Source organism: Lepeophtheirus salmonis, chromosome 1 (genome assembly GCF_016086655.4).
Source record: "Lepeophtheirus salmonis chromosome 1, UVic_Lsal_1.4, whole genome shotgun sequence".
Lineage (NCBI taxonomy): Eukaryota > Metazoa > Arthropoda > Copepoda > Siphonostomatoida > Caligidae > Lepeophtheirus > Lepeophtheirus salmonis.
The window spans coordinates 16,885,573-16,907,762 of NC_052131.2; the positions used below are offsets into that span (position 1 = coordinate 16,885,573).

The window sequence follows — 22,190 nt, forward strand, 5'->3', positions numbered from 1 at the left end:
ACAAATACTCTGACTATGAGCTCAGTTACTGGATCCACAAAGTTATACTTATACACAATAGTAAAGTGTGAAATATCTAATTCATTCCCAGGATTACGATAGGCTGCCCAATCGTCAGAAATGAGAGGGATTTCGGGTAAAACGTAAAAACTTATTTGAACAATTGGAATGGATAAAATTATAACTCAATTCAGTTTATTATTTATTTATTATTTTACATGTTTAATTATTGCTTATTTACTATTCTTGTATAGTTGTTAGGTATATAAATATACAGTAAAAGCTTCTATGGTTGTATAATCCTAACTGTAAACTTATTCCAAGAATTATGATCGATAAAACATCGTAAAATCAAAATGATAATTTATGTAATATAATATTAAGATTTATTGTTAGGTAACAAATAATTAAGTTTGAATAAGTACCATGATTATTCATTAATAAATAATTCAATTATGCCTTGAATTCACTCCTATCCGAGTTCATCGATGTCCAAGAAGAAAAACGCCAGTTCTAATTTTTCACCTTACGACTCCCGTGCAAAGTATTCCTAAATTAATTCTACTATCATGATCATGGTAGATATCAGAAAAAGTCGTGATGCCTTACATAATTAGATATGATATCCTACGTCCTCATCACTCAGTCAACGGATTGACTCCGAGAGAACTCATCCCTATACCTCCTCCAAATATTCCATAAGAGCCAAATTCACAACTTCTTCCACAGAATGAGACCTTCCATCTACTTTTGAAACCCTTCTAAGTGCTAATTAAACGAATAACTCGAAAAAGCGAAACCCTTCTCCTCTTCATCCGTCAATATATTCTTTGCTTCACTTCGCGTCCCTACGCCTGACGTACCAAAGTTATTTCCTTATTAGTAAAAGATTGCAAGGATTGAATTTCAACATTCCTCTCTCCCTATATCTAATTTCGAGATAGAAAGAAGAATTATGACGTTCAGGCGAACTTGTACAGGATACCTATTTTTTACTCGTTTATTTGTTTACACTTGTTTATTATGATACATATATAAAATTGATTATCTGATAACAGAGGCTGCAGGATGATTTGTGGTACTACAAACTGTAATTATGGCAGTCCTCTGAACATAGCGCACAAATAGCATGCTAAATTTGTTAAATTTGCTAAATTTGTTTTTGTAAACATTGTAAAACAATTGATAAAAATGTGCAGTATCCATTACCTATGTGTCTTAGTCAAAAAAAAAGACAACTCATTAAAGGGGTATTAAATGATAGACTCCTAAATAGTGCATAAAAAGCGCGACAATTCCATCAATTTCATTCGTGCAAATTTATAGTACTATCCACAAATATGGTATTTAAATTAACTGTAATATTCCATGACTGGTAAATGAATTGAGGCTGATTTGTTCAATTTGAGATAAAATGAAATTTTGAGTTATGTGGCATTAGTAGGGAATTTAGTTCAATTTATGTATGGGAATTTTCAGTTTTTAAACTGAATTCAGTCTTTTTATCAAAAATATGAACAGTTTTATTTATTTTAGCCATTTATTGGGGGGAATTTTGCACACTTTTTTTTAGTTTATAAGACATTTTCTGGTTTTTTTAATAATTTCTAATTTCTGAAAATTGCCATTAAAGATGTCTGCAAGAATAACTGACGAATTAACATGCATGTGCAAACCTGATGGCATCTGTTCTTGGCTGCTTTTATATTATTTGCTATAAGCCTATTATTAAAATGAGAGGTTGAATTATCCTCTTATGTGTTGAAAAGAGCCCTGTCCTGCCTAAAATCTTTACTTAAAGCATTGGTCAGTGTGACTCACATAATTATAATTGCAATGAACTATTCAGTGATATTAATGTACTATAAATCAATGGAATATATAAACTTACCATGAAAAGTGTAAATTTGTCTCACTCTTGTGTGTTTGTTTGTATTAAACTATACGGGACATGTTATCCTCAGCTTTTAAATCCACACTATCAATGGCAAATGTCTAAGTAATTTTCATTTAACTATCTATATATTAGAATGGACGGTCCGTTATCTTTAGGACTCGTTCCATTTAATTTCTTAGTTAACTCTTATAATAAAACAAACATTAATTTTGCTATTTTTCTTTTATAGGTAACATCACATATATATTAATAAATCCCCCATTTTTATTATTTTTACAATAACATCACTTTGAATATTTCATTTGAGTTCTTATTACTGATTTTGTAACGTCTTGCGAGACTCGTCACTAGATTAACATTCAATTAAATGTCAGAAATCTAAAGTACAAACCTATTTCCAGTTTTTTTTTATGGAAAATATAACTTTGTGCTAGACCATGTAGGTGGAGAAAATTTAGAGGGCATCTGTCAAGATTGATTATAAAAAAAGTAACTCACTATTACGTAACCTGTAAGTAACTTAGATTAGGTGAAGTTTTTATAATGAATCCCCAATTCAGTTCTCGACTCGGCTGCATCGCATTACTTACAAACTCTGAGTAATACATCAGTTTTCAACAACCATGCATGACATTTCCAGGTATTAGGCAATGGTTACAATGCTCAACTTCCTCTTTAAAAGTTTATGTTCACTTTTGTTGTCTGCCTGAGTATTATAATATTTGCCTGCACTCTCCTTTTTAGAGCAGTAATTCATTTCATTCCCCCAAAATCATGTATCAGGCAGCTGATATTAACAAGGGTACCATTGCTCACGCACTCACTTTCCCCTTGTGCTCTTTTTTTTACATTACAAACCACTCAACTCTACCTATTAATGCCGACGGTGTGTTTAAACAACCAAACTAGCTTTAACATTACATTTCTTCATGAATATTTTTTTTTTTTGCAAACAACGCTCATGATTTCATGTGACAAACACTAAAAACAGATTTTGATTCTAAAACACATGACGAATTCTGGATTTCTCTAATGAATGAGTACCACTGCTGAGTACTTACTTTTATCCAAAATAAATACAGATCGCGGCTACTTGTGAAGGATGAACTTCGAGTTGCCGTGTCCAAAATTAAACCTAGAGTAGATCTGCTTTGCTTAATATACATCCGTCAAATTAAGACCTTGATTCGTTTATAAATCATATCCACATCCACCGTCAGTAATGCTATTTATTTGTGAGTATCTATTTTGACTTTATTTACTGCATAAAAAGTTGAGAATTGATATTATAGAAATGATTCCAAGTAGTAGATATATACTTGATTTTATATTTAGAATATATTTGATTTTTTCTTCATTGTATTTCTTATATTTTTAAATATAAGAATAATTAAAATATTTATTTTTTCTTGAATATAGTCAAAAATCTTATATGATTTGCACTTGGGTTGCACTTTATAGAGTTGATAAATGATAAATGGTCTTTCAGTCATCCATATGCTTAAAATGAACTCCAAATTTTATATTAATGTCTCAATGTGAGGCCTAAGGGTCGCACATTGTCCAGCCATATATTTTAAGCCTCGAACTCAAAAAGTTTGGGAACCAACCACTGATCCAGATGATATCTAATTTTATTCTTATTTTTAAATGAAGTATTTTAAAAATTGATATTTGAAGCTTTATTCATGGGGTTTAATTAAAAAAATATGGTGCGCCTCAACGCGTAATATAGATTTTTTTTTTAAATTAAATTTTATATTAGAGAAGTATAGAAATACATGTACAAAATTTGAGATTGTAGATGCATTTTTTTATTTAAAATTTTTAATTTCAATAGAAAGAATATCAAATATTTTAACTAACTTTGACCAAAAAGAAAATAAATATATGGGTATCAAATGGATTTATCAAAGTAAAAACCTGATTTACGTAATTTATGAAAATAATGAAATCATACACAGGGTATACATTTCATGATTATGCAGAAATGATATTCGGTTACTGGATTAATTATTGTCACTCCATAGGTATGGGAAAAACCCTGATAACAAGTTTTAATACTTTTAGATAACAGAAATATACATCGGGACTTTCCTAAGGGGAAGGCTAGAGGGGATGCAGCCCCTCCCAAATTAAAGATTTTTTACATTTTACTAGAAAATTTAATTGAAAAAAAAAAATCCAAAAAAATAAATATTTGAAATTTAATTTCTTTTTCAATTTTTTTTCCAGAAAATTACATTTTCTGGAATAACTTTGGATTTTTTAAATTATTTTCCGAAAAATATAATATTTCAAATTGGATTCCAAAAAAATTTATTTATTTATTTTGAAAACCTGTAGATTTTTGAAATTTTTGCGAATAGTTATAGATTTTTGAAATTTTTTGAGAATAACTATGGGTTTTTCGAATTTTTCTCCAAAAAAAAATGAATATTTGAATTTTTTTTCAAAAAATTAAATATTTGAAATTTGTTTACAAAAGGTTTAATATTTGTGAACAGCTGTGGATTTTGGAATGTTTTGAGAATCACTATGGGTTTTTTAAATGTCTTGAGAATCACTATGAATTTAGGAGTTTTTTTTCCACAAAATTTATTATTTGATATTTTTTTCCAAAAAATTTAATTTCTTGTGAGCAGCTGTGGATTTTTGAATTTTTTCCCAAAAAATTAAAATATTTAAAACTTTTTTCAAAAGATGAAATTTTATGTGAATAGCTGTGGCTTTTTGAAAAATACCAAAAGTGGATCCTTTTGGCCTCTACAACTAGGTCTTTGAAGAGACGCATACCCTTTTGGAGATTTAGTTTGAGATACATGATCTTTCTTATAGGAATTGCGACATAGTCCGCTTGAAAGACTATTAATTGATAATTCAGATAAGTTATAAATCAACAAAATATTCAATCGTAATTTTTCGAGTAATTATTGTTTGAGTATTTATATGACATTTTTGTTACCTTAAGTTAATTATTTAAAAAAACGTGAATTCAATTTTTTTTTAATATTCCTTTTATTGATGAGATGGAGTTGCACTGATATGCGGTATTTTTGGAAAAAAAAAATCCACGTTTTATTAAATCTGCATTGTATAGGGACTTATTTAATACTAAAACCCGTGAAATACGAGTAATTATTTATAAAGTGCACTTTTTACTATTTTTCTTTTTTTTATAGTATGGTTAGGATAATTAAAACATTTCCCGAGTAGTCTGTACGATAAATTAAATTGAAAATTCTAGCAATAGTGATGTCATAGACTATGAGTGGTTGCGTTTGTTGTCAAAATCTGCCTATGTTGCCCAACAGTCTGTGCAATACATCAGATTGAAAATTCTAGCATGCCCGATTACATGATGGTCTAACCTTGTATTTCTATTAACATTGATTTTATCGATAATAAATTATTTAAAATTATGTATACTGAACAAGATACTTCTAAATAGTTTTAACATTAACCTCAATATTTAGTTTTTTTTTACTATTTATTATCATAATACTAAAAAAACGCAATATGAGGGGAATATACGGCACTATACGTTAAGTTAAAATAATTTCCAATATTGTATTATGGGAAATCCTCGCTGTTTGAAACGGCGTTATGCGGGGACCTCCTCTATCACCATTATTCCATGAGACCTAGGAATTGTCTTTGAAAACCATATTCATTAATTACCGAGGTGCAAACTTACGTTTATTGAGTTTAAGAGAATAATTTCTCCCGAGCATGTTCTTCATTGAACATCGCCACTCTATTTAAAATTTGTCTATTAATCAATTCAAAACTTTTAGAAACTAAATGAGTTCTGTTGCCCCTAATGAAACGTTGTAAAAATGCGATATTACACGTCATATGGCTTTTTGTACTACCCATGTAATGAAAAGTCCCTATCTTAACAAAGAAAACGCAGTTTTTTTGAGCAAAATTTTTAATTTTTAAAAATTATTATTTTTATTTTTTTATTCACTTTATGGAGTAGATAGCTGGAACGTTATTTTTCTCAATCAATCAACAGTGTAAAATTAATACAAGAAAAGGTTTTTGATTGTTTTGGAAATAACAAAAGTAGCGTCAGATTTAACACAATAACTCACAAACTAAAGAACAGATTGTCATGAAATTTTGACAGCTGTCTTTTGAAGGCTGGTACCAACTGAAAATGATGTAAATTTAAGAAATAATAGTCCCATCTATACATATATAGATATATATTCATATATCTTTTTATAGTTTATATAGGTATTTCATGGTGGTTTTACACTCCTACGCATTTCGACCATTTTCACGCCCCTAATAATAAACCATCTTTTCTACCTTTATTCAACCAGTATCAATTTTTGTTCACTCAATTACTGACATGTAATGCCATTTGTCTTTTTTTTTTAGTTTATGTGATGGCTATCACATTGAAAGGGATCATGTTCCATCCGCTTTGAAAAATCTATTGGATTCATCGTTTGAATCTTACCCAACACATTGGATCATCTCGAAGGATAAAATCTCTGGATCTAACGTGAGTTGACTTTCTTTTTCTCTCTCTCTCTCTATGATGTACTATCAATTTAAATATGTTCTGGATGTTACTGTGTGACTGATGGTATCATGACTCTTTAATGTACAGGGTTCGGAAGCAAAACGTAGAGTGAATGACTGATTCTAAAAAAATGTCTTTAATTTTGAAATTTTTTTACAAAACTTTGAGACACTACCTTTGTGAACATGTTCACTCAATATGGCTGCCCTCAGCAGGAATCATAGCCTCCACACCGTGGTGGAAAACCTTGCAGGAGTTGATGATGAACTTCTCGGACAAGTTGTTCCCCTCCTTGACAATGGCGGCCTTCAGGGATTCCACGTTCGGGTAAGATGTCTGGTTAGTCTCCCTCTCTAAAGTCACCACACAGCAAAGTCCAACAGGATCAAATCCGGCGAAGATGATGGCCTCATGTCCTTGGGCCAAAAATCAGCTATGTTGGCGCAGAACTTCTGGCATTTGGCCGATTTGTGTGAGGGTGCACCATCTCGGGTTCACACATAGTTGTCCTCTGGGTAGGTGGCCTTGAGCCATGGCAGTATGGTGAACCTCAGCACCTTTTAGTAGGCCTCCTGGCCGAGTTTCTTCTCAGTCTTAAAAAAGAAGGGAGTCATCTTCTTGCCGTCGGATGCCACGATCCCCAGGACCATTGTTTGGGCCGGATGTTTTGTACGGACCCCCCCCCCCTTGCCCTCCTCTGGTGATACCCCAAGTCAAGGGTCGTTCCGAAGGTTGTAGGCCTGGTCCACGGTGAAAATCTTCTCGTCAGAGAAAATTTTTACTGTGGATACATTTGTATTGATCCCTGCACGAACTTTCTTACACCCCTGCAGTCTCCTTTCCTTCAGAGTGTCCGTCATCTGGTGGCGTGGGGTCCTTGTGTAAGAGGACAACCTTACTTTATTTTATTTTAATGTTGTTGTTATTTTGAAGTGTGCATCCAATTTTATTTTTCATTACATTATAAATTTCATGGTTCAATGCTATAAATGAGGTAATTAAATTAAGGTTTAATTACAATGTAATTTTACAAAAAGCACTTGAAAAACACTTTCAAAACAGTTAAACCTTATACGCGTATTGAACAAGTCTTACTTTACCCCTTTAACTGTACTTTTGTGAGGTGTAGAGAGTTTTTATCATAAAGTAGGGGACATGTATGAAAAACTATTGTTGTTATCCTTCAAACGAGAAATTGCAAATAAATATATTTCACTTTTGGACGAAAATGGTGCTTATGGAAGATGCACTCTTCCGGGTTAGAAACTTTTATTGAGGCGGTGATTGAGGCTGAAGGCGCCTACATTTAATGGATGTTAGCTCCACTACATAATCAAGGATCTTGAATTTATTTATTCAATTCAAGCTAAAAATAAAACTGTAGTGTTTTTCTCTTTGGGACGACAATTTTATCGTTACACACTGTATTATTGTAGAATACCTACTTTAGTTGACCGATTGAATAAATTTAGTAAATTTATAAGCATCTTTTATGCACTATAATAGTTAGGCTTTATTATGTATTTAGAGCTAACCAAAGTATTTATTATTCTTATAAACATTGCATCCTTGATGTATGATACCGTCACCGTCTCGTATCTATGATGACTTCATTTAGCTAAGTGAATTTATATTTTAGGGCATTTTGGGTTCGATTTCGATGCTTAAGATTTAGAACTATGTCCGAAGGGATTTTAAACGTATTTAAGACCCATATATTATTCTGAAATAATAAATATGATCGAAATTCCCTACAAATCTCATTTTTTTACCTCAGCCAATGAAGTTGAAAGGGGGTTATGTGTTTGCCTCCGTTTGATTTTGTGTTTGTCACCAGGATTGCGGCAAAAGTTAGATATCGATTTTGATCTAACTTAGTACAAAGATTACATATTGTCACAGTATGAGGGTATTAAGTTCTGAGAGGTCAAGGTAACACAAAAAGTTAAGAACTTAATCGACCATAACTTTGTAAAGATATTGAGGTACAGAGCTACAATGAATGCCCCTTTGCTTCATTATAGCAAAAAATCCAAATTAGGAAAAAGGATCATAGGTGCTCTACCGAGTGCCCATTCTAGTTTGTATGCACTTTGCTTTTAATGCAATTAATTAATCATAACTTTGATTAATTAATTTTCTCATCTGGATAGTCTCATTACATAAACAATCCTCTTTTGTTCTTACAAAACTGTTTATTATAATTCTATACTTATAGTGGAGTAAAATAAGTATTTCATTCATGCTGATTTTAAGTTTGCCAATGACAATGACTTTTAATGGTACGTATTTATAAGTATAAGTTAGAGACATTATACGAAGAAAAAAAAAGTGTTTGGCGGAAGAAAATTGTTGAGTATACCCCCATGAACACCATCTCCACCCTCAAAGGGCATGGAAATATTATGTTTTGGAGGGGTGAGTAAGGGAAAGGACGACTTCACTGCATCGGAGGTAGGATGGAACCATGTACCGATAAATGTTCGGCAGTCTTGGTTGATTGCTCACCAGGGACTTATGAGTGAGACAGCAGAAATACCTTGTAAATTGCAGTACTGGTCAATGATTTAGAAACATCTAGACCCATTTTGCCACCGAGAAAATTAGATTCCAAGACCTACGTGCTGGATCGGTTTTAGGGGAAGCACTGGCGTCATATGCCTTGGTCCTACATTTTATTATAAAAAAACTATGCGTTTGCAAAGATTTGGTTCGTCATCTTTTTTAATAAAACAAAGTAGCACTCCTGGTTATTTATAGTAACATCAACTCATGCTTCCTTCAGTGTAAAAGGATGCTCAATTAAAGACATTTCATTATGTGACCATGATATATAATTAGAGTAAACAATGAGTTGATATAGTCTGACTAAATTGAATTGTTTTTTTTGAAAAACTTACTAATTGTCGTTAAAAAATAACATTGATTCAACTTAAGTCTCATCTAGCGAGTAAAAAATAATTGATGTATCTATGAAAAGACGTCAGCAGGTGAACTGTATAGTGTATATAGTGCCCCCTGATTTATATACAAATACTGTATAAAGGAGAAAAAAGGATTATAATTTACAGATAGCACTGTATAACATGAATGAAATCTGGGAGGGATTTATTTCAACTGATATTAAAAAAGAAAAAAGTGAAAACTTGAAAAATGAATGTGACTTTAGATGAGATTTAGCAACGAGCTAAAGTACTCCCTCGCTAATCAAATCATATTAATTATTAATATGATTGAGGAAAAAAGTATTGAGGGAGTAGCTATGTGTAAGTGGGCTCATGAAAAACGGAGGGTGACACCAAGATTTTTTGGGGGGTTGTTATCTTCTATATTGTATTTATTCTAGCCGTGGACAAACATACAAATTTTATATGTTCGTCCATTTAACAACTCCAGGTTAATCTGGGTAATACCGCTAGTAAATTTATAAGTAATTTTCTTAAATAAAGTTTAAAAAGTTTTAATTTCCTTAAAAAAATTTCATAATTTATTTTCTAAGAAAACAAAATTCGAAATTAAATTATTTAAATTTTTTAAAGGGCACCGTAATCCTATGTTTGTCCTGGGGGTGGTAAAACCAGCTCTGTTTATATGGCTAAAGTAGAAAAAACAACTATTTTTAGAGATTTGATGGGTATCCTGTATTACCACGAGAGATGATGATCCAAAACAACAGTTATGATATCCCTAATTGTTTAAAATAAAAATATTTTAACAATGTCAATTTTTTTAAAATAATAAACAAGTGCTTCTAAAATTTTCTCGTATAAATAAGTTTTGTAGAAATATTTTAGAGATGTATAAAAATGATCTTTCCTAATGATCCGACGACTAACCGGAATGATGTACTTTTTGCTGGAATCGGAATTGACATCATGAAAATTGGTCTAATTTCCGGTTTGCATGTATTACCTATATTCAACTATTTATTACTTTTCTAAGTTACAAAGCAAAAATTATTAAATCTTTCCCTTAAGATACAGACAAATACCATATGAATTTATAAAAATTTCATCATATAATTTTATTAGATATTGTTATAAAATAATGTATGATGAAGAATGGTCAGAAACTAAGAAAAAAACGAATTGATCAGGTAAGCAATTGTTAATCTAGTGGAATACGTTTTGTAATTTATTCCATTCCTTTGCAAAGTGGAGTTTGTTGCACGGATAAAAAACTCGAGATTTGTGTTCCCAGCTCATGAGGGAGGTTTCTCTTTTTAATTTATTTTTCTATTATTATAACATAACGGGAGGAGGGATGGGATGATTGATATATGGATGTTCAAGAGGGGGTTGTCAAGCTACAATGAAGTAAACAAAGTTCATGCCTTTTTGGCTACTCCCTATCAAAAACTTAAAGGGTAGAGACTTTGACTTGATAATATTGTTTACAGACTTATGAGCTTGGATTACATACGCATGTTTTATTACTTATGTATTTGATCTTTGTATTAAATATAGTATTTGTTTACATAATATGTGCAAATGATGAAGGTATAATCTGTTATCACATTAAGCCCTACATTTTCTTGGAAGTACTTAAGTAAGCCAATTTACTTCATATGATAAATGAAAGCATTTTACTTTCCCTCAACGTCATTTCCAATATCATGATTTATAAATAATTTAAATAATTGAAAGATACTTTGTAAATGTTTTGCCATTTTAAATCTTCAATATAACCTCTATTGACTTTGATAATGGTCTCGATGCTCCGCCAAAAGTTATGACAATTGATAATTATGTTTATAGAGTTCCAATACTCATGTAAGGGAGCCTTGAGGTTCAGTGCCCATGTCTGGTAGGTCCTGACCTTGTTATGCGGCCAGGAGGTGATTATGCAACCAGCATTTGTGCTCTTTAGGTTATTGAAAGTCTTTGACAACGCTGGAAATGGTCTTGACGAACTTTTTGCCTCAATAGCGGAGGCTCCAACATTGTCAAACTCCTTCCCCTGCCTTCTTGACGGCATTCCAGATGGTACCTCCAGTAACGTTTGTCATGAGCTTGCATGATTTTTTTTGGGCTGTTCTGAGCAGGCTCCTACATACAATACCCAGAACTTGCTTACTAATGGGAAGAATTATTTCTCACTTTTATAAGTGTCCAGATTTCAACTACGCACCCGATATATACAATTGGGTTCAGGGTAAAGTATAAGGCAATAACTCCATTTTAAACATGCCTAGAATTGAAGTACTTCCCATACACTAATAGACTATATTTTCTCTTGTTACAATTATTCACTCTTCACTGTTGAAAATGAAGTTATGATATATCCAATAGCTTTTAAGGTAATTTGACTTTACGTCATTTTCTATACTTATCATGACCGTGTCTGCTTTTCAGTTCGACCAAGGTAACTAGAGCAGTTACAAGAAGCTTCCAGGAACTATTAGATGGTTCTAGAACCATATCTGTTGATAATCAAGCCCTATTTGAGATTTTTTTTATTTTTTTTTTCACACTACAAATAAAAAATTCTTATTTTCAACACTAATATCAGAATTATAACATCCTTTTAATCACTCTGTTGAAGTCAAGGATAACTTTTGATGTTTTAAAAGGATGGCAACTCTTTGGGAAAGATCGCCAAGAAACTTTTGTTGTTCAAAGCCACCATGCAAACATTAGTAACCAAATGCAACACATTTGTAAATGAATAATCATTCAAAGCTAAAATGAAAGAGCAATATTTCCCATGTTGGAAATAGCCTTATGCAGAAAGATCACCGTCAACTGAAGGGTGAAACAAAAGGATATAATTTACGATTTGGAGATGGTAAAGACCATTTTTCAAAGCCAATTGTAAGTAAATACTTGGATCTATGGTAAACGTGCTAGTAAGACACATTTTTACAAGAAAAACCCTCTCTACAATCGTTTGGAGTTTAGGAGAGAACAATTCAATAAAGAACACTCTTTTTGGGTCTTCATTTTGTCGTCTGATGGTACAAAAATCGAACGCTTTAGTACTAATGACTAGGCTTGGCTAGTTTTGTAATGAAAAAACTACCTTTAAAATTGTGTTGTGTTCCTTCTTCCCTTTTTGTTCATTATTTAATAGGTTGTAGTGTTAACTTCTCCCATTGAAATAAGCATTATCGCCTTTTTTTGATGTAAATTGTTTTAAAAGTGCATAATAAAATAAATATGTATGATTATAAATATAGTTACAATATTTTTCCTGCACTAATGCTAACTTAAATGTAGAGGGCAAAAGTAATAGCCAGTATTATGTTGGACCTAATTACTTTGGTCCAGTCCAGTCGTAGGACCAATCCTAACGGGGACTGTCTATCCTCAGAATTTTACCTAAAAATATGCATGGTTTATTTAGCCAAATAAAACATCTTTTATACGAAGTGTGTTCTAAAGGTAAAATGACTTTTCAAATTTTGTGAGCAAGGTTAATTTGGTTTGTTAGATTTTGCTATGTTGGTACATTCTCCATGAACATATATTTTTGTTTTTTTGTGAAAAGAATAATGGTTGGCTGTTTTTTTTTTGTGTTCAGCGATTCTTTTCTATTGAAAAACATGGATGGAAGAATTTACATGAAATTTTGTGCAAAAATGAAATTAAGTGCTTCAAAACACTTGAAATGTTGAGAGTGGCATATGGTAAAACTGCTAGGGATAAGAAAAAAAAGTTTATAAGTGGTACAAACTTTTCTAAGATGGCGATGAAGATGTCAATGATGAGCCTCACTCTTTACGCCCATGCAAGGCAACAATGGAAGAAAACTTTGATGCAGTGGAGAAAATTGTTTTTGAATGAGGGTTGTACATTTTTCTTGTACCTAACCTAAATATAAAGGTGGAGCTTATTTTTTTAAATTTTTGAAATGTTGGGTCTTTATTTATTGTTCAATCCTTTGTTACCTTGGCCTCAAATGACTTTGACGATCATTCCTTTATGAAAGTGTCTTAATTTTCTTTCTAGTTTTTTATTTCATTTTACATACTTTTTTAGGGTTGTTTTATAAAATTTGGTTATACAGGTTTTCTTCCAATAAGTTCAAAACAAAGATCACTAAAACCTAGACCTTAAAATTTGGCACTTTTAGTTACCTGATTAAAAAAATATATACGTCTTTGCATTTTGGTGTATATCAATTGAATTGTTTGACTGTGATACACTAACGAGCAAAAGGCAACGATTAATTTAACTCCAACTGGAATGAACGCTCGGTAGAGTGCAAAACCTATGCCTAAAATCAAATTAAGTTTCGTATCTTAATTTGTTCCAAATTTGTGGTCAATTATGAATTTTACAATTTTTAGTAGATCAAATAATTTTTATATATCAGAAAATTTATAATTGGTGAATGAACCAAACTTCAGTATTTTGATAGCCGGTATTTTTTTGTTTCCATTTAAATAATTTTTCATGGAGAGGTTTTAGAGGGATAGTTAGTTAGCTTTTACAAAAATATGCTTTAATTAATTGCCAACATATCTTATTTCTATATCTGCGGATGATTAGTTGATAAAATAATAGGTAATTGGTGATTCTGCAAAGGTCTTAAAATTGTTGATTTTTCAGAATAAATCCGATTCTAATCACCCTATTTTGGATAAACACATCAATTTGGAATTCTTGTATGAATTCAAATCTGATAGCTCTAATTTTTACTCTCTGCTATCCATTAAGTTATTTGATTTCAAAGTATTGTGCAAATTTCAAATTATCAAAATGAATTGAAAAAATCGTTTTTTGTGGACTGTTAATAAATGTTATTATGTTATTAAAATAGAGAAGTTTTGTGATTTTTCCCTGCATATTCCGAATCTCCTGTCCTTTTTGCATAAGTAAACAATAATAAATATTTCTCAAATCTTTCATCATGAGTGATCAAGAAGCAAAAAGGCAGAGGATCTCAGACATTTTGGATGCCAAAATTGAGGTGGCAAAGATTATGGACATAGTGAAGTGCTCCAGGAGCCTCATTTTCAAGGTGGCCAATATAAAAAAGGATGGAAATACCTCTAAAGGAAAGAACCACGTTTTGCTTCCAAAACCTGTATATTATAATTAGAAGTAATTAACTGATTTTCATAAATAAAACTGAGGCGCTTAATTGCAATTACCTTAATTTTATAAAATATTATGTCAAATCTTTGTCTTGCAATATTTACTTTCGACAGGAAACCCACGTTGCTTACTACTCCAATACATGATAGCGACTGATTGTACTTCCAAGAAAACTTTAGAATCTTGCTTCCAGATTTAAACAACGCCCACAATTTAATACTACTTCTACAGACTGATTGCCACGCGTTATAAAAAAAGGAAGTTATGTTGCTGCAGCCTGTATGTAGATTATATTAAAACAAAGATAATACTTCTTTGGAACAAAAGAAACATTTTGAAACCCCAAAGACCCAACATTTCGAAAAATTAAAAATAAGCTTTGGAGATTCTTTTATTGCTCTCCATTTTTTAAGAAGTGATACATACAAAAAAAAAAAAAAAAAAAAAAATCTTGCTCTCCAAACTTAACTGTAATTTAAACAACATCATTTACTGGCTTATGTGTTCATATACAGGGTGTGGACTCAAAGATTAGAATCCTCTTCTAGACAAGAAGTTCTTAATAGTGGACGCTATTCTGAAAAGGAGAAATGATCGCTTCTTGACTGAATCAAGAGCTGAAGTCGAGGGAACCTTGAGGACCAACCATCCAGCTCAGGTCATGGTCCTCGGCTTTGTGACGTCCGACGGCAGCAAGCTCCCTCTCTACTTCTTGAAGGTTCAAGATAAATTACTTAAGTACCACGTATTGCTATGGTTGAAGGCACATAACCCAATGATTACTATGTGTTTACCCAAAAAGGAGCCCCGACACGCACGGCCAAGAAGTTCCAACATTTTTGCAAGGAAAGCATGGCTGCTTTCTGGACATCGTTCTGGACTTTGCTGTTTAGTGTGTCTTTGAGGGCAAGATAAACATGACTTCTCACCCGAATTTCGATTCCCTGAAGGCCGTGATCACGGAGGAGTAAAACAGCTTGTCCTCGAACTTAATCAAGACCAGCTGTGTTTCTGTTCTTCCCCGTATTGAAGCCATCATTCAGAATGGAGGGGAACATATTGAATAAAAAATATAGAAAATTGTTGAATTACCAACTTTTGCTTCAAAAGTTTCTCATAAAAATGACAAAAAATAAAAATATGTAGAAGTGAAAACGGCTTTTAAAATGTTCTAATTTTTGAGTCCTCACCCTGTATATCTACAGGATTGTTGATAAGTTTTTAAGTTATTATTTTACACAATTATTAATTAGACAAAATTATATTTAGGAAGCAGTAAAAATAAGTTCTAGACAATAGTTATGTATTATTCGGACATGAAAAATACTCGAGATAAGTAAAGACAATTTTTTTTTGTAAATTACTTGAACTCGTCCAAAATATATTTTGAAAAACTTGACTTAGTTTGAACTCGAACCACAGAAACGCAAATATTTTTATGAGTCTCGAGTAATCAAGTATCTAGTTATTTATTTTGAAATCCAGGAATATCTAACTATTACTGGACATATAAATTTATAAATAACTATTCAATTCCGGTTTTTCTTTGGACATAGACCATATTATTAGGGACTCTTCCCACCGCTGGATACGCAAATCTCTCTTTATCTTAATATAGTAGTGAAAATGTCATGATAGACAAAACTAAGGAAATACTAAGACAAAACCAAAATGCCTAAGGACATAGGAAGGTTTTCTTTCCTCCTCCCTTTACTTAGTGGTCACGTTGATCTAGAAAATGTGCATTAAAAAGCGTTCTGCTTTTTCCCTCCCCCCGTTTTTTACCTGAAAGTAACTTATATACACTCACTACCATATCCACCTGTTATATTAGTGATAGGTGTTGGATTGGATTCGTATCTCACGGACCAACCCCAGATGACAAACAAGCCAATAATGTCAACAGCAAGATGTTGTATGCCAAGGCGCTAGCTAAGAGTCAAAGAAACATCAATGATACTTTTAAGAAAATAAAAATTGAATAACAACATTCAAATGGGATACTTTCGTCTTCACTTTGACGGAAAATAATACTAAAAGAGTCTTTAATAGCATCAACATGAAGCACATCACTGTGTATCACGTAGGTATACACTTGGTTTTTTCGGAAGAGGAAATTGCTGGTGCACAAGCACGGCATGGGTATGGATATGTCTCCTTGTATACAAGTGAGCCTGTCAATATTCAAACACGGGTGTCAAATTTGAAAAAGGAATACACCACTGAATTGGAAGGACCAAGTGACGAACATAAAGCTATAACAAGGAGAATTAAAGGGATAAAGAACTTTGAACTCGATCGCAGGAGCATGATGAAAATAAAAGATGTTAAAAGAGTAGAATAGGATAAACTGAAAAAAATGGATAATTAACTTTGTCGAAGTTCTGAACTCCTATCCAGAACTAAATGCTGAGGATCCTGACTGATGCTGAGAAAAATTTTACAAAATATAAGTAAATTTGGAGAACTTCGAATTATATACTCGAGGTTAGCACTGACCCTCACATTATCTCACAAATAATACCAGTTAATGGAAATTTAGTGAGCTTAAGGTTCCCAGAGATACGACTCCAATGCAAAAACTGTAACAGAAAACGTTTACAAATCAAGAAATACGAATCTGTATTGGCTCTGAAAATTGATGAAATCAAGAATAATAAAACTGGTGGGGAAAGCGGGGAGGAATGGATATGATGAAGGAAGGAATAGATAAATAAAAAAATTGCAGGGAGAGTGCCACTACTGAAGAAGACACCAACGACTGCGGTAGCATTACAGCCTGCTATGGTAAAGAAGTAGAAAATCTCAATGATGAATCCACTCTTGGAGTTTACGCCAACATCCTCGCCAGGACTACAACTTCTGATAATAAAGAAGTAGAAAAAGGTGGACGACACTTCCACTATAGATTTCAAAAGTCACAAAACTAGATACATCAAAACTGGCATAGGGAGAGCAAGCAATGGCCACCTCCTGTGACCACTTCAGATTTTGCCAAATCTATTCACACGCAATATCAGAAGTTTATCATTCATACGCTATATCAGAAAGGAATTGGCATTCCATAATTAGAATGGTTTGAGTTGTCTTAGCGGGTTCCCGTACCATTTTGTGGTATGGGAATCAAGAGTTATTTTTTTTAGAATAGAAGAGGAGTAAGGTGGGGGGCCCTATGTCTACATTGCTGTTCAACGTAGGGATTGACAGATTTCTTAAGAATATTCAGCAAGATGACCAAATTATTGGATGTTCGGCAATCCCACATCCAAATGCCTTTGCTATGCTGACGACTTAACTTTGGTCTTGGGTGGGAACCCTTTCAAAACAATGATGTCAATTTGGAATAATTATGAGCTTACTCAGAAAGTTCTCTTTAACTTCCGGATTAAATACTAATACAGTAAAAACAGAGATATTGAGCGCGTATGGAAGACTGATAGAAAAAGGATGGACAAGCTTCCATACCACTAGAAACATCATACTCCTTGGAGTCTGAGTGGGAAATGAGTGTTGTCAAAAGAATAACGAGGAAATCGTCAGGAGATTTAATCAAGCTATCTCTTTCTTCACAAATTTCAACCTGAATATGTGGGATAAAATATCTGCGTGGAACCGTTGTCCCAAAAGTGTCCCTAAGAGTAACGTCATACAAGGAGGACACTCTTAAAAATATATCAGCTATAGAGAGCTTATTTCTCCAAGATAAAGTGGGGAATAACTTCTCTCATTATAGGCTTCACGGTTCACTGAATAATTGGAGACTGTCTATGATGATCGTCTCAGAAATATGGAAGGTTCTGAACTTTTATTGGGTTAGAAAAATGTGGAATAGCAAGGAACCCTGGTATTTTATTTTCAGTGACTTCCTCAAAGAGAGAGCATTCTTCCTTATGGGTAAACCGTTTGCTAGTTTTAAAAATGTTCTTAATAACAATTTAACAAAAAAATCGATTTTGAACGTATAAACCACATTTTTCTTTGTTGAGCCTGGGACTTTTCAGCCCATGTGTTATCTCTTAATAAGTAATCAAACTTATCTTATTTATGTTATTTCATCATAACAAACTTAAAACCTATTGTAGAAACTCGAAGTAAATGTGAGTATTATCGTTTTATCGAACTCGACCTGTCTTCAATCATCGAAAATCTTGAACTCGGGGATTTTTAATCGAATCCAACTCTATTAATTACCAAATATCTGTTCATAATTTTTTTTTTTTTTTTGGCCGGCAACTTTGTAAATCTTTTCTATCTTAAAAAAAAAAAAAAAAAAATTGGAGACTGAATTTTTATATTGAGTCCTTGAATTTATACCACTTATTATACATATATTAAATATTTTAGGGTCATGGAGGAGAAAAGGCGACTACACCGATTCGTATTATCAAACGACCCAAGGCTAATCCAAAAGAGGACTTGGATCTCACTGGATCTCCACTTGAGTGTTCTTTTGAATTGGATGAGGATCTAAACGATGATGACAATGATGAATTTATTTTTGGGGGAAGGAATGGATCAAGTAGCGAGGACTTGTATGTTCCTATGACTCCTCAAGAAGCAAGGTATGTATGTTAATCAATAGGTACCTATATTTATTTAGTAAAGTAGTGAAGGTGTCGTTGAAAGTTTATTGTTTATTCATGTATACTTCAAAGTACATAGACTGACCCCTTTTTGGGTCAATATCTCTCCCCCATGCTCAAATACCTTTTCTGCTGAGGACAAGAATAATAATAAAAAATGACTTTGCCAATGTTAATTCACTTTCAGCCTAATTTATAATATAGAAGTTAACTTCTCAAGAAAATCCTTAGTGTTAATCTCCATTTTTCATCAACACACTCACACGTAACTACTCAATACAATAATACCTTTATCAATTGACGTGACGCGTTGAGAAATTGTTTTTAAATATGTTGGGATGACTTATGAGTACTTTAGTCTTAATAGCGCTCACTAATAAAAACAAATAAAATTGATTTTAACATAGTAGTGTTTATATTTTATTTAGATCTTTACATAAACCCACATGAATCATGAATATTTATATATATATAAGAGACCAACAACTAAAAAAAGCTGAAACAGTGCTCTTGTTATACATGTACAAGCCTGCAATATTTCATTAACAGGACTACATTATTATCTGTTATACCAAAAATATTTATATGATTTACATCAACGAGAACTATATGCAGCGAACCCTCTATGCACGTTCGACTACATTGGTACTTGTTAATCAAAATATGTTTATTATAGTCACTATAGATACTATACACTATTCACAGTGCACTCGGTGACTCGTTTTCATATTTTCAAACAGACTTACAAACTTTGCTGTATTAATATAGACGATAATATATTTTATGATGATTCATGCTCCAATACTCCGTAATTATGATTAGCATTCATATTATTCCAACTTTCAAAGTTAAAATGTTTAATTATTCGCACAAATTGAAATGAATAAGTGTTCATTCATTACTTATCGTCTCATACTCCATAATTCTCAAGATGGGTTCGTCATTGGATGATAGATAAATTGAAACTACTACACAAGGAGCATGAAACATATTTACGCAAGGAATCCAAACTTTGATAGCGGACAACAAAATAAATGGTATATTTTTGTTGTTGGCGAATTTATAGCGCGATTTATCGGTGGGGTTGTCATGATTTTTGTTCCAACGGTTCTAATAGCCGTTCGAGCCAATTGTTAAAGAATTTTCATAATGAAATGAATCGGTTAATTATTAATTAATGAACACTGAATGGTTGCAATCCGTAATCATTAAACATTGTACCTTTAAAATTTAGAGTAACATGAATGGGAATTATATTTATTATTTTTTTCTTACAACTCAACTATACAACAAAAATTCAGGGATAAACAACATATCTAATTGTTTTAAAGAGTCAATCATTGTTGATTCTTAAATTGAATAAATTTTGTGAGTAGGCTCCGAACTTTGGTCCCTTAAATCCTCTCATTTTTAAGTTTTCCCAAACGTTGTAATTTTATGCCTGCATAAAATTTAGATAAAGATTTAATTAGTGTGAATATAGGGGTTGATTCCAGAAACATATCAAAGACAGGATCATGAATAGTTTGAAATGCCTAATTATTTTTCTTAAAACTGACATTTTTCGAAAGTTGCCGCTTTGGAGGTAAAACTGTAGGCACACAAGTTGACATGTTTAACGTGGGACTATATATATCTTATTTAAATAATATACACGGGCAATAATTATGGACAGGTCGATGTGATTTAATGGACAAGGAATACAAATGATGCCTTTCATTTGATAAAATTGTTAAAGCTTATAGCGGAAAATACTATGTGTTGTTGATTGTTTTAGTCAACTATCTTTTTTCTCTCGTCTGTTATCGTATGAATTTCCCTTGTTATTGCACAGTATCATCACTCACTCAATGTATTTTATTTCTATGGTATAATTATATAATTTTTTTTTCTATCCTATAAATACTTATACTAATACTAAGGAATGTATTTTCCATATTTTATTCATAAGCTCTGCTGCATTTTGGAAGTTAGTAATAGTTTTTTTTTTTTTGATTGTTTAGCACAGGTCATTTTTGTATACTAAATTTTTATTGCATTATTTTTAAAAACATTTTCTAATATATTTGATAAAATTTAGTTGTGTAGATATGATTTCTCAAATAGAGGCAAATAAAAAGGTTCATCAAAATATGCACTTTTTTGTTTATCTAAGTAATTAATATTAATAAAAATATTAAAAACTCTAGGGAGTGATCACAAGGATATTTGGCCTCCTAGTTCCTCAGATTGGAATCTGATCTATTATTTTGAATGAAGTTACCTTCACCAAAAGTCCTTGATCAACTCCAACGTCCTGGAATGCAAGAATTTAGATCTGGTTCTAGTTTCCAGGGCATGAGTGCGATTCTAGAACGGAATTGAGGCTTTTATTGAAGCCAACAGAGACTAAATTGAGTTAGATATATTCTCAATGATTGTATCTACTCCTCAGTTGTTGTTTTTTTTGTGTAAAATTTAATTTTTTTATGTTGATTTTGAGTAGATAGATCGGTTCTAGGATACTTTCCCGAAAAACTTATTTCTGAATGTCATTTTTCCAAAATAACACTTTGCCATATGGACACTTTTCAGAGAAAAATAATGAATATATTTGAGGATGATTCATGCTGCAATACTATGTAATTATCTACTAGACTACTCCAATGAAAAACTCATCTGGATAATTATAGAGTCAGATACACTCTTGGAATTGAGAAGTGTCTATCATGGGTTGACAAGGTACATCCAAACGCTTGATTCATTCGTATTATCCATTGAATCTCAATCATTGATTTATTTCTTTACTCATTCTATTCTTTGAACATATTTTATCTTTCTAATTTATTTATTTATTGGACGGTTGTCATGATTTCTGTTACAACGGTTCTTATAGAGGTTTAAACCAAAGTCCGTTCAGCAAAGTGTTCGAGTATGGATAGACCAGAAGCGCCGGATTTTTTCGTTACATATTCTCTGAACAAATTGAAGCGGTTACTATTCTTTTTATGATTTACTGCTCGGCAAATCATAAGTTATTAATAATTTTTTCTCATTGTGAAAATGTATTTAGTTAATTCATAATGATGTGCAATAAATAACAGTAGATAAGTAAGATTTCCCCCTCTCCTAAATGATTGTACTTTGAT

General features: G+C 32.1%; 1 protein-coding gene across 1 annotated transcript in view; it reads left to right on the forward strand.

The window, feature by feature from the left end:
- The window catches only part of Zwilch (zwilch kinetochore protein), a 51,195-nt gene that overhangs the window by 25,283 nt on the left and 3,722 nt on the right, over positions 1 to 22,190 (forward strand). Inside the window, exons 2-3 of the mRNA XM_040713846.2 lie at positions 6,290 to 6,416; positions 18,824 to 19,041. Coding sequence (XP_040569780.1) covers positions 6,290 to 6,416; positions 18,824 to 19,041 — 345 coding nt within the window. The remainder of the gene's footprint in view (positions 1 to 6,289; positions 6,417 to 18,823; positions 19,042 to 22,190) is intronic.